Raw genomic sequence first — 12,554 nt, 5'->3', positions numbered from 1 at the left:
CAGTTCTCTGTGACCTCAGAGACAATACATCTAAACAAATTTGGTCTCCATGGTCTAAAACTGTGCCCTGACATGTGGGACTTGAGGGTGTTAATTTAAATCTTCCACATGAAGTCAACCCTGAGGTCATTGTATCGGCATAGCGAACTCATGGGCATGGGCAGATTGTGAGAGCACAGCGGGATAAGACAGATAGGAAGTGTGCATTTTAATTGTCTTCTAAAGTATGTACAGTATGTCGCAGCTATGTAAGAGTTTCCTTGAGATGAAACAGTTCCGTAAGGGAGAGTTTAGATGCAATAGCCTGCAGTATACCTGTGGCCAACGGAACCCGCAAAGCACAGAAAGAAACATTCCTTAATCTTCTAATGACCATCTTCAATAGCTCCTCTGGAGGCTCATGAGATGGCTCCATCGATAAAGTGCCTGTCATAAAAGCATGGAGATCTCAGCTCAGAATCCCAGCACTCACAGAAAAGCCAGGTATAGTGTGCGGCATTTCGGTAGCCCTGGTCCTGGGGAGACAGACAGACAGCTCTCTGGACCATATTAGCCAGCCAGCCTAACTAATCAACAAGATCCACGTTCAGCAAGAAACTGTCTCAAAAATTAAGATGGCGAGGAACAGAGGAAACCACTGGACATCAACCTCTGTTGCTGTTGCCCTGTCACACACATACATGTACATGTGTACCCATACTGTGCGCACACAATAACGCATTCCTGTTCTATTTCTGGTGAAACCTGAATGCTCGTATCTCCATTTGTTGTTGACAATGTCTTCAATAACTGTAGACGGAAGCTTTGACTTAACTGTGTCTACTGGCCACTTCACTGGGCTGAGGTTTTTCTAAGTCACACCGACCTGCCTTTCACGAACGACTAGACCACTAGTTTCCACCATACAACTATACCAACCTGCTTTGGATCATGGCCAGGGCTGTGTGGATTCTCTCCCTGTACCACTTGTATTTCTCCTTGGTGATGTTGACGTGGACCAAGCTCCCATCCTTCCAGGGGATGTGGATGAATCTGCTGCAGTATTTGGCATGGATTGTCTTCTTATTGGTGTCCTAAGGAAAGGACAAAGTGGAGGGGGCAGGCTATAGCAGATACTTTTGCTAAAACCAAACAAAAATGACTCCTTACTTGGGCTCACAAGATAACTAAACATGGAATAACATCTGGACATCGCCAACTCGATTTTGTATCTGTCTCCTCTAAGTCCAGTCAGCACATCGGCACACCGATCTCCAGAGCAGAGCCTGAGTATAACCTAATGATGCCTAACGTTGTATCTCCCTTCAAGGATAAAGAGCAACTGAAAGATCTTACTGTGCAAAGTCCTGTCCAGATCCCACCAAAACCATCCAAAAAGGCACCTGAAGGTGTCCAATAAACCTGTAATTACTCTGGATTCCAGGAACAGCAGGGCCTCAAAGTCATGTGACCCCATAATGAGATGCCTCTCCCCCCACCCCCACCCCCCAGGCAGTAATCTTCTCACAGTAACAACCTCAAACCTCACAAAACCAGAACTGAGACAAGATCAACCAGGTCCAGCCTGCTTAACAGCTGAAGTGTGCAGCCCTTTTCCTTTTGCCCCAACTCTTGGTCTACAGCTCAAGTCAGTACTTCAAAGACAGGCTTTGGGGCCAATGAACCCCTTTGTCTGTAACTTCACAATGTGACAGCAGCCATGTTGGTAGACTCTTTCTCTGCCATTCACTGCTGCCTCTCTAACAACATTTGGGATGTCGTATTGGGATATGGATGAGCCTGTTCTGTGGGGAATCCCAGGGCTTGGGCTTTGGGGCTAAAACTCTAGTAACAAGGCCACTCAGAAACTATTTAAGGAAGAAAAGTAGCCAGGGAGCACCCCATTTATATGTACACCTCTTAGCACATGCCCATCTCCACAGTGAGGCCATTCACTTCTAAATTTAACAAACATGTTCTGGTCCCTGTTCCAGAAACAGCCCTGTGCTAGAGGTCACGGAAGGTCAGAAGCACACGTGTGATCTCATCCGTATCAAAAAGAGACCAGGGATTGCTGCAAGAGGAGGCAAGTGAACTGGGTTCAACACAGCCCAAGGAGGTGGGTGGCAGCCTGATGAGACAGTGATAGTCAGGAAGCAGCGAGAGGAGAAGAGGCCACCACCCACATCAAGCCAATGGGCCCAAGAGAGAGACCAGGTTCTGTTGTAGAGGACAAGGATCCTGGGGTCACGTAGGAACAAGAACCCAGAGACAGGTGGTGTGTTTGTGGTAAGGACCCAGTTGATCAGTAGCACGCTGCCAGGAGGGGGTGGCAAAGGGAGCTGTCCTCCACTGGGGTGCCTTCTCTCTCCATCTCAGCCATATATAGCCCTGGGGCAGACACACAGAACCTTCATTTCTGCCCATCCCTCAGACATCGTGATGTCATTTCCCCCAGGAGACTGGGGTACAGCCAAGGAAAGCAACAGTAAGCCATGAGCTGTGTGGAGGCAGGCTGTCAGGCAGTAGCATGGCAGAAGATAGAACAACATGGCAGCCTGAAGGATCTCGATCACACTGGCCTCCATCTGCCACGAGAGAAGTCCCTGCCCAGCAACTCTTTTCTCCATCAGGGCAAAACTTTGAACACAAACAGCCAACGTTCCTTGGTGATACGGAGCGCAGGGCGCTTTATGGGTTCACTACTTGTGACCTCAGTGTCTGCAACAGAGAAAAGACCACATCTGTCGGGCAGTCTCCTAAGTGTGAGGCTCTGTGCTGAGTGAGACAGGCATTTCCCAGGTTGTACCTGACATTGCCCAGTTTAAAGACACGAAGAAGGTTATTGCAGGTGGCAAAATGATCCCTACCTCTCCGTCAATCTTGGAAACTATCCACACCAAGATCTTGTTAGTTGTGAATTTCTCAGGTGGGCAGAACTACACCACACCTGAACCAGTGTTGTTATAGACAGGCATACAGTAGATCCATCCCCTGCTGACCGGGAACTGGTAAGAATCTGTCCATGTTATAGTCACAGTCTCTCCTTACTATACACTTGTCATAACCACAGGAGTAACCCAAGTTGAGACCTATGGTCAGAAAAATATGATGGAGCAAGCCCCTCCCCCCACTGTCTATCAAAGGAAAGAGTAAGATAGTATGATTCTCAATCTTCACCGTATTATTATTCAGTAGCACAAGAAATGTGAGCTAAGCCCCTTCCCCACCCCCATTAATAAGCCACATTTTTCAGACTGGCCCTTATAATATCACTGAGACTGCCAAGAAGGAGGAGTAAGTTCACTGTTCGACCTGGCCCGGAGCCTGCCGTGTTGCCAGAAGCTCACAGCAGGCTGGGTCAAAATCAGCAAGGATGGATACTTTTAAATACCCAGGGCTGAGTGTTTTCTAAATGAAAACTTAGTTGTGTATGAGCTCCTGAACATGTTGGAACGATGCCTGCAAGGCCAGAAGGCCATGCTGGGAAGGGAAGCCGAGAATGAGATGTCTCCTGAGCTGCAGTAATTGCTCTTGCCTCCAAGGACAAGCAGCAGGCTTTTTTGTCAATGTTGCCTTCTTCTAATTCAATTTATGCATTTTCCTCCTGCAGGAGTCTACGATAAACACGCAGGGGGAAGGAGGGGAAAGCACAATAGCTAAACAACTAGAAGAAAACAGCCCAACTGGGAGGGGGACAAGAAGCTGGGTGGCAGCCAGCGTGGTGCCATGTCTGAGAGTGCAGGGTCCCCTCAATTGGATCTACAAACCTCTCAGTAAAGGCCTTGACCGTCAGTCACAGCCTTTAAGGATATATCAAGTGACCCATTATTTGAGCAGGACCTTGACCCTCCCACATCCTCGGTTTCCAACACACACATTCGTGCACACACACACACACACACACATATGCACACACATGCACAGGTACACACACATACTCGTGCACACAGACATGCACACGCATATATATAAACACATACATACGTGCACACACATTCATGTATACAAACACATATGCACACATATGCACACCACACATGTGTGCACACATACATACAGGCTGAACCCGGCTTGGCCATGTAAGGGGCAGTATGACATGGGTTCCTACCCCTGGAATAGAGCCAGCAAGGCGTGGTCCTCCATGAGTGTTGATGGCTGCTGTGGTTATAAGGCTTGTTTGTATGATAGTGTACATATTTTCATGTTCCTCCTTCAAGGGAGGTTCTCTCTGCCAAGATTAATGACTCCATGAAAACCAGAGACAGCACAAGTCTGGGAGTCAAGGGCATGTCCAATGTCTCAGCAAAATGCTAGAATACTGTGACCTTCAAGACAGCCCTTAAGGCTGTGGGAAGAACAATAAAAGCATGAGTTCAAAAATATTTAATTTCTCAACTATGCAAAATATAAGGATGCAGCATGAATTATATAAGCAGCTTCACAGATCTAAAGGAACAGAGACAGCTGCACTGTGAGCCAGCTTGTCAGAAAGATACAAAGACAGGCACACTCCTGAGTTCAAGGTCAGCCTGCGACAGACGGAGCTTAGGTCCTGGTGAGGTAGGAGTGTTCATCTGAGGGTGAGATAAGGACTGGGCTTTGGATCTGCAAGAGATGAGAGATCCAGAGAGGTTTAGAATTATAAAAAAAAAAAAAAAAAAAAAAAAAAAAAAAAAAAGCTGTCTGGAGCAGAGTGCTGTCTGGAGATCTCCAAAAAAAAAGCAGAACATAGAGCAATCTGGAAAGCTGTCGAGCAGAACACAGTCTGTCGTCTTGTAACCAACAATTTGACTTCCAGGCCTTTGTTTCAGTGCTCTCAAACATCCTTCCTCTCAGAGCCCATCTCCAAACCAAGGCTGATCCTTGGCACATACACACATATACATATACACATACAAACACACACACAATATACATACATACATACATACATACATACATACATACATACACACACAAACACACACACACATACATACACACACATACTCATGGAAACATACACACATGCACACACATACATGCACACACAGGCAAACACACACACACACACGCACACACACACTGATTTTTCTGCTTCAGACTGTGACAGTGGTCAGTCTCTTTGTGCTTATCAACAGTCACCGCTCTATACATAGAGGCGATTATTTCTCAATGTGTAGCCAGCCATTGGTCCACCACCTTTACCCTCTCCTGGGTGTTTGCCATGGTTTGAATGTCATTTGTCTCAACCATGTTGAGCCTTAGTCCCCAACATGGCCATACCAGGAGGCAGTGCCTTTAGAAGGTGATTGGGTATTCCTGTAGGAGTGTTGGGTGGCTCAGAACTAGATTGGTTACCCTAAGAGTGGACTGTTGCAAAGCAGGTCAGCCTCCACGCCTGGGTTATTCTTGTTGCTGTCACAGATGCTGGACAAACCCACCGTGAGGAAGGAAGGATTTATTCTGGCCCATGATGTGAGGTTGCGGTCCATCATGGTGGGGAGGTTGTGCAAGCAGGAGCGTGAGGGATCTGCAGCCAGGGAGCAGAGAGAGATGGATGCTGGTGCTCAGCTTGCTCTCCTGTTTCCTCAGCCCAGAGCCTCAGTCCATGGACGGGTGATTGCTGCATTCCAGATGGCTGTGTTCACACGTAGGGTAGGTTTTCCCTCCTCACTTAACCCAATCTAAAGACTCCCTCATCGGTATGCCCAAAGGTTTTTCTGCTGGGTGCTTCTAAATCCTGTCGACTTGAAAAACCACCATCCACATTGCTGTGACCCCTATGCCCCACTTGATGTCACACCTATCCCCCACTCCCTTGCCACCACACCTACCCTTTCTTCCTCCCCACCCTTCCCTTCTCATCCGTGTGCTCTCCTACCAGTGCCCACTTCCCTTCTTTTCTGTGAGGTGATACAACACGATGTCCGCACCGGAAACTTAGCAGATGCTACACCAGATTCTTTGGCCTCTAGAACTGTGAGCTAAATAGACATCCTTTCTTTACACATTTCCTAACCTCAGATATTTTACTATAACAACACAGAATGGGCTAGCTAGGACATACATGATGTAAAACCCTGGTCCCTGCCTCATACCTGATGATTTAAACACAAGGATATGAACGTTTAGAAACCATTGACACTGAGAATAATTTGGTCCTTGCCAGCCGGAGTCAGACACTGTGAGAAGCATCCTCATGGACACCATTTGGTACAATGGAATTACATCTCTCAGAGCTTGACGCGTACTTGTCTGGTACCGTGACTCTTTGGAGAATCTGATTTTATGTTTACTGGAAATCTACTGTATATTGGTAGGTGCCAACTGGAACACTGTGTCTTTAAGATAATGGAAATTCAAGAGGAGATGCTTGGTTCTTTACACACTCACCAGCAGTTTCTCCTTTCTTTTCAATACAGGCAGACAAAGACTCTCTCCTCTGACATACAGTGAACAACCCAGGCACTTATAAGGCTTGAATTTCTACTGATCCAGCTGGTGGCTTGGGTATAATATACTTCTAACTGTTGTTATAGCTTGGAAATTTGAGTGAGTCTCCAAAAGTGTCTGTGGTAGGTCCCCAGGGTGGCAGTGCTAAGTGTCATGGAAACTCTACAGAAGGGTCTAGTGGAAGATCATTGGGAACTGTTGTGGACAGGCCTGGTGCAGTTTGTATTTTGATGCTAATTCTGCTTTTCTGGGAGGGGATGCAGACAAGGAGTGAGTCACATACTCAGGCAGTCCTGTGAACCAACCTCCTAATGAATAAAGGAGCCAATCACTGGGCGAGTAGGTGGGACTTCCAGGTTGGACAGAGGAAGAGAGGAAGCAGGAGAGAGTTAGGCCTTTTTTTGGACAGGGATAGCGTGAGGACAAGATGTGTCTCTTGATTTCAATGGTGGATCCATAAGAATCCACCACTGGAGGATTTAAATTTAATAAGACTTACAAGATTAGGATTTTAGTTACTGTGCCCAACACTTGAGTTGTTTCTGAACTAAGTTTGTGTTGTATTTTCCTTCACGTGGCTGCTAGTCTGGGTTCAAGAGAGAAAGGTATGAAGGCGAAGCATTGGTTTGCCTGAGGCATACTACAAAAGCTGTGGGGGATTTGAAGCATGAGTTTGGCATGGTAGCGACCCAGCCAGTGGGAACCTAGCGGGCTGAGTGGAGAGACTGTGGAGCACTGAATCAGAGCCTCCACAAAATAAAAACAGGTCGGCCATTGCCCACCAGTGCATGGCCGGCCAGGCCGCTGGGGGAAAGGCACAAGTGCAGAACATATGGGTCCTTTTTTTAAAATTATTTCCCACAACAGGGGACTGCCAATGATGGGCAGTAATGCTGCTCTTACAGCATGGGTGTTCACTAGCACAAGCTGCTAAACAATGAAGTCAGCAACCCATTTGGTCCCCTTCTGTTCATGGCTGTTTCTATGTGGCACAGCTAGGAGCTGGGGAATTGTATCAGAGGCCAAAAAAGATGGTACCTCTGTGTTATTAGATCTCCAAAAGTACAAGCTAAATATAAGCTTTTCTTCATGAAGCACCTACCATCAAGGCTTCTGTTTTTATCCACTCAGAGCAGACTAAGACATGTAGAACCATGCCCTGGCTCTCAGTACTCCCATGGGTACCATTTAGAGAAGTTAGAAAGCAAAAGGACAGCTTTGTCATGGAAACCCTAGCTAATACCCTCCCCTGCCATCTTTCAATGTGGCCTGCCCTTGGCTTCTGACCCAAGGGAGGCCTTGCTGCCCACCTCAGACACCAAGGGAAGGCCCACAGCCCTACCGCCTTTCACCTACCGCACTGGTCTGCACAGATTCGTTTTCTGGTTTGGCTTTTATATCAACAACTCCATCAGCATGGCGGAAGGAGCAGTGGGCGAGGACATCGTAAAAGGTCAGCTTCTGAGCCTTCAAGCCGTACTTCTGGAGCCACTTCTGGGAGTCCCAGGTGTCTTCTGCATTTTCCTTACTCTCAGCAGGCCTTGGTTCTGGAATCATAGTGCATCAGCCACTCATAAGGCATGAGCAGTTCCTCCACTCCCAACCTCATGTTTACCAATCTGGATCATTCCCCGCTGCTAGGCAACAGAGCCCACATTTCCCGTCAGGAATGAACTACAGCAGGACTCTGGCTGAGAGACCAAAGCCATGTGTCAGGAAGGCATTACATACAGGGTCAGAAGCTCTGGGTTCAAGTCCTGCTGTGCCTGCCGTCTACTATCTTAGGCAAGTGACTCAAACGTAATTTATCTGTTTTTTTTGTTTGTTTGCTTTTTGAGACAGGGTTTTTCTGTATAGCCCTGGCTGTCCTGGGACTCACTTTGTAGACCAGGCTGGGCTCAAACTCAGAAATCCACCTACCTCTGCCTTCCAAGAGCTGGGATTAAAGGCGTGTGCCACCACTGCCGGGCATAATTTATCTGTTTTACCATTGTAAGCTCAAGCAAATATCTTTACCAGCAGATGAAAGATGGTATCCTCTTGGCCTTCTTGAAGAGCCTGATTTTATATTTATTGGAAATTTATTCTATGCTGCCAGACCATTGAAATATTGCATCCCTTCTTCTCTGTGGGCTGATGGTGAACTTCTCTTTTGACACACTGCTAGCTAATGGGACTCCTGATACCTGAGTTTCTGTAGACCCAGTTTACCACTTACGCATAATTCACAGTGGTAAACCTAGTGCTACTCTGTAGATGTGTTTTGAGAGTGCACTGGAAAGTGTACGTGATGGATGTTTGGTCCCCAGTGTGGCAGTGGGATTTCCCATAGGCAGTTCTCAGTATCAGTGGCTTCTGAACTCTCCAGCAACACACACGAGAGTCAGGAGGTCTGAGATGGAGACCAAGATTTTGCATCAGTTTTGATCCAATATCCAGGAAGGACTGGACCAGGACTCCCACCCACTGTGAGTGCCTCCATCAGATGCTGCTCAAATTTCTTGTGATAATGTAGTGTTTGCACAAAGCCTGTACACTTTAAATCACCTCTACATCACGTGTAACAGCCAACACAAGCAACGTGTACACATGGAACAATGGCAAACAAACCTGCACACTTCCAGTGCAGTGGCTTCTTGTTTTTTTTGGGGTTTTTTTGGCTTTTTGGTTTTTTGGTTTTTGGGGTTTTTGTTTTTTTGTTTTTTTGTTTTTTTGGTGAGACAGGGTTTCTCTCTATAGCCCTGGCTGTCCTGTATTTTTTTTCTTTAAATGTGTTTGATTCATGGTTGGCTCAGCCCTCAGAGCCTGAGACTACAAGGTAACCCCTGGGCTTGTCCCACTCTGCTTTCTGTTGCTAGGACAAACATTGAACTACCTGGAAGGGTGTGTGTCATCTTATCATTCACAGTGCACCATCTCGAGGAGCCACACCAGGAACTCAAGGCGGGAACTGAAGCAGAAGCCATGGAGGAATGTTGTGTCCAAGGCTCACTCACCTTGCTTGCTTTCTTAGATAACCCAGGACCATCTGCTCAGGGTGGGATCACCCACAGTGAGCTAGACCCTCCCACATCAATCCTTAATCAAGAAAATGTTCCACAGACTTGCCCGCAGGCAGAGCTGATGGAGGCAATTCCCTGTTTGAGGTTCCCCTTTCCCAGGTGACTACAGTTTGTATCCAGTTGACAAAATCTAGCCACTACAGGGTTACAGAGATGGCTCAGTGGTTAGTGGCATGCACTGCTCTTGAAGAGGACCCAAATCTGGTTCCCAGCACCTATACCAGGCAGGCCACATCTGCCTGTAATTCCAGCTCCAGGGAACCCAATGCCCTCCCCTGGCCTCTGAGGGCACCTACACTTGCATGTGCACTTATTCACCACACAAGCACACACAGACACACAGACACCTTTTTAATAAATAAATAAATAAATAAATAAATAAATAAATAAATAAATAAATAAATCTTTAAGGGCTAGAGAGATGGCTCAGCAGTTAAGAGCACTGACTGCTCTTCCAGAGGTCCTGAGTTCAATTCCGAGCAACCACATGGTGGCTCACAACCATCTGTAATGGGATCTAATGCCCTCTTCTGATGTGTCTGAAGACAGCTACAGTGTTCTCATATACATTAAATAAATGAATAAATAAATAAACATTTAAAAAGAATATTAAGAAATAAATCTTTAAATGAAAGATTTAATTTCTACCAGGCTTGTCATATTTAAGGGGCCATACAATTAGAACAGGACCCGGGGAAATAAAACAGTTGCAACCAATCAGTTCTCAGTACTATGCAACAAAGCTGCCCGTGAGCCGTCAGATGGGCCATCTCCTCACATTTCAATACAACGCCTTGAAAGAACTCACTCAGAAACCTACTGGGGTCAGAAGTGAACAGAGAAGCTGGCTTCCGCTTTCGAATTTTAAGCCAATATGGCACCCAAAGCCCCACTGAGTCCCATCCTGAATGCCAGCAGGTGGTTCCCCCACAAACCACAGTGTTGTCCTATCTTTTTCTCAAGGAATTCAAATCAGATGCCTCCCAGGACATCCAGCCCCTTGGGCTTCCCTAGAGAGCTCCTGGCACCACTGCAAGGCTCTGGAGCTGGGTCTTGTGGGGAGATCAGCCTCCATGGAGGAGCTGTTCTATGACTTCTCCAGCCGCTCCTGACTCTGCGTCGCGGACACCTCTCTGCTCCTGCCTAGGAAGCTGCTTCCTTTTCCCTGTTTGACCAGGGAGATGGGGAATAAATTTCTCATTCAATGATCTCCATAGCAACACACATCCTTTTGCTCTGTTTTAGGGGCTGCCTTCTTAGAAAAAAGATGAAGGCCCTGCATCAAGCATAAGTCCACATTTATGACAAAAAAGAGCCTTCTGGAAGTCATCAAAACCGGCCCTAGCAAGGGTGTTTAAAGAGACAAACCTTCACTCTTCCAGGTTCATGCGAGACAGAGGGTAAAGCCAAGCCGCTTCCCCTTCTGGGCAGGAGTCAGGCTTCCAATGACCACCTGAAGGGGGTTGCAGGCCCCTTCCAACCTGAGCTTCATAGAGGGTATCAGTGGCAGGCAAGCATTCAAAGCAGAGAGCTCAGACACATCGGAGCTGGAGAGGTGAGGGAGAGCCAAGCCGGTTTTCATGTTCATTCACTGCTAATTATACCAATTAGTGACTGAGCCTCGTTAGCCCGAGGAGGGGAAGGAGGGGGGCAGCATCTGTTCATTAGCGTGACGGAGGAGGGATCCTTTCTCGGTTCTCCTGCGGTTATTTTAATTAGGAGCGTGTTTGAGTCCCTCACTGCAGGCTGTGAGCTCAAGGTGATGCTGATCCCAGGGTCCTCCTAGTCCAAGCGTGTGACAGATTGCTAAAGGAGCTTTTGAAGGAGGGAAGCACAGAACTTCCCTGCCTGGTCCTCTCCATCCCATTGATTGGTCTCAGAACATTTTCCAGGCAGGAAGCCATACTTACTAATGCTTTTGAAGACCACCATGGTTTAACCAGGGTTGTGATAAAAAATGATATTGGGTACGGCTCACCCACCACCACCCCCTCCCTCTGACACTCATACACCTACCCTCAAAGTCAGATCATCAGGGGTACCATCAAGGACTTACCACCCTCCAAACTTCACCCTCTACCCTCATCCACTGAAAGCAACTCAACTGCCACCTCATTCCTGCTGTGCTAGGTCATGGGCCTTTTCAGGGAACTATCAGTCTACAGGATGCGCTCAGTTTCCAGACAAGGCATAGTCAATCCACATGCTTTGCCCCTGCTGAGCACTGATGGCTGCTACTAAAAAAGAGGGCTCCTTAGGCAAAAATTTGGGGGATCTAAAAACTTGGAGATGACTGATTACCTTGTTTTAAACCTTTTTTGGGGGGTAGGCAGGGGCACTCACCACAAACAGGATCTATCCCAATCCTGCTATTAGGAACCCCGAAAGTATTTCATCTTAACGCCTTTCTGTCCAGAGCATTGTGGAGGGCTTGTGGTCTACAGACCAGAGCACAATACACACTGGGAGGGAGGGAGGGAGGGAGGGAGGGAGGGAGGGAGGGAGGGAGGGAGGGAGGGAGGGAGGGGCTGGCAGAACTGAGGACAGCTGGGAATGGAGGGAGAAGAACAGCGACTCATGGACAGTCCATTCCCTCCCACTGATGAGGTGGGTGACTCCTCAGCAGACTCTGTGGTTCCTCTGAAGGTAGAATGAAGCCTGCTCTGGGCAGAGGCCAGGGGACAGGTGGTGACAGTATGAGACAGAAGTCACCTTTGAGCATTTGCACACATCTCTGTGCTTGTCTGATATATTCTGCTAATGCACATTGCTTAAAGCATCTAGCGCTGAACGCATGTGCCCGACACCTCACGGGTACCAGCCTGGAGGAGGGAGGTGGAGAGCAGAAACCCACCATTACCCCAGAGCTGCTTCTCTGCTAATATCTGGTGTCCTGGGCACTACACATGGGGCCTGAGGCCCAGTGGGAGCACCGAGGAGCCTAATGTCAAGTGTGTGCCTGAATCTGAGCAGGAAGTTTTAATCTCTGTTCTGAATAGAATGTCAGGGAAAAGCCTGTCAGAATTTGTGGCCTTTAACTTCTTGGGAGAGTTGAAAGGGGTGCCAGGGAGCTCT

General features: G+C 47.5%; 1 protein-coding gene across 6 annotated transcripts in view; it reads right to left on the bottom strand.

Moving 5' to 3' along the window:
* The window catches only part of Vwa3b (von Willebrand factor A domain containing 3B), a 163,279-nt gene that overhangs the window by 81,703 nt on the left and 69,022 nt on the right, over nt 1-12,554 (bottom strand). For all 6 annotated transcript variants that reach the window (XR_015046881.1, XR_015046877.1, XR_015046880.1 and 3 more), the window contains exons 9-10: nt 7,774-7,964; nt 919-1,073 (exon numbers count right to left, since the gene is read on the bottom strand). Coding sequence is in view for 2 of the 6 variants with exons in the window: in XM_085836386.1 (XP_085692512.1) it covers nt 919-1,073; nt 7,774-7,964 (346 nt within the window). In the remaining 4 variants the exon portion in view is untranslated. The remainder of the gene's footprint in view (nt 1-918; nt 1,074-7,773; nt 7,965-12,554) is intronic.

Source organism: Mus caroli, unplaced genomic scaffold (assembly GCF_978045245.1).
Source record: "Mus caroli unplaced genomic scaffold, Mus_caroli_1 scaffold_1, whole genome shotgun sequence".
Lineage (NCBI taxonomy): Eukaryota > Metazoa > Chordata > Mammalia > Rodentia > Muridae > Mus > Mus caroli.
This window is presented reverse-complemented; position numbering and strand designations above follow the sequence as displayed.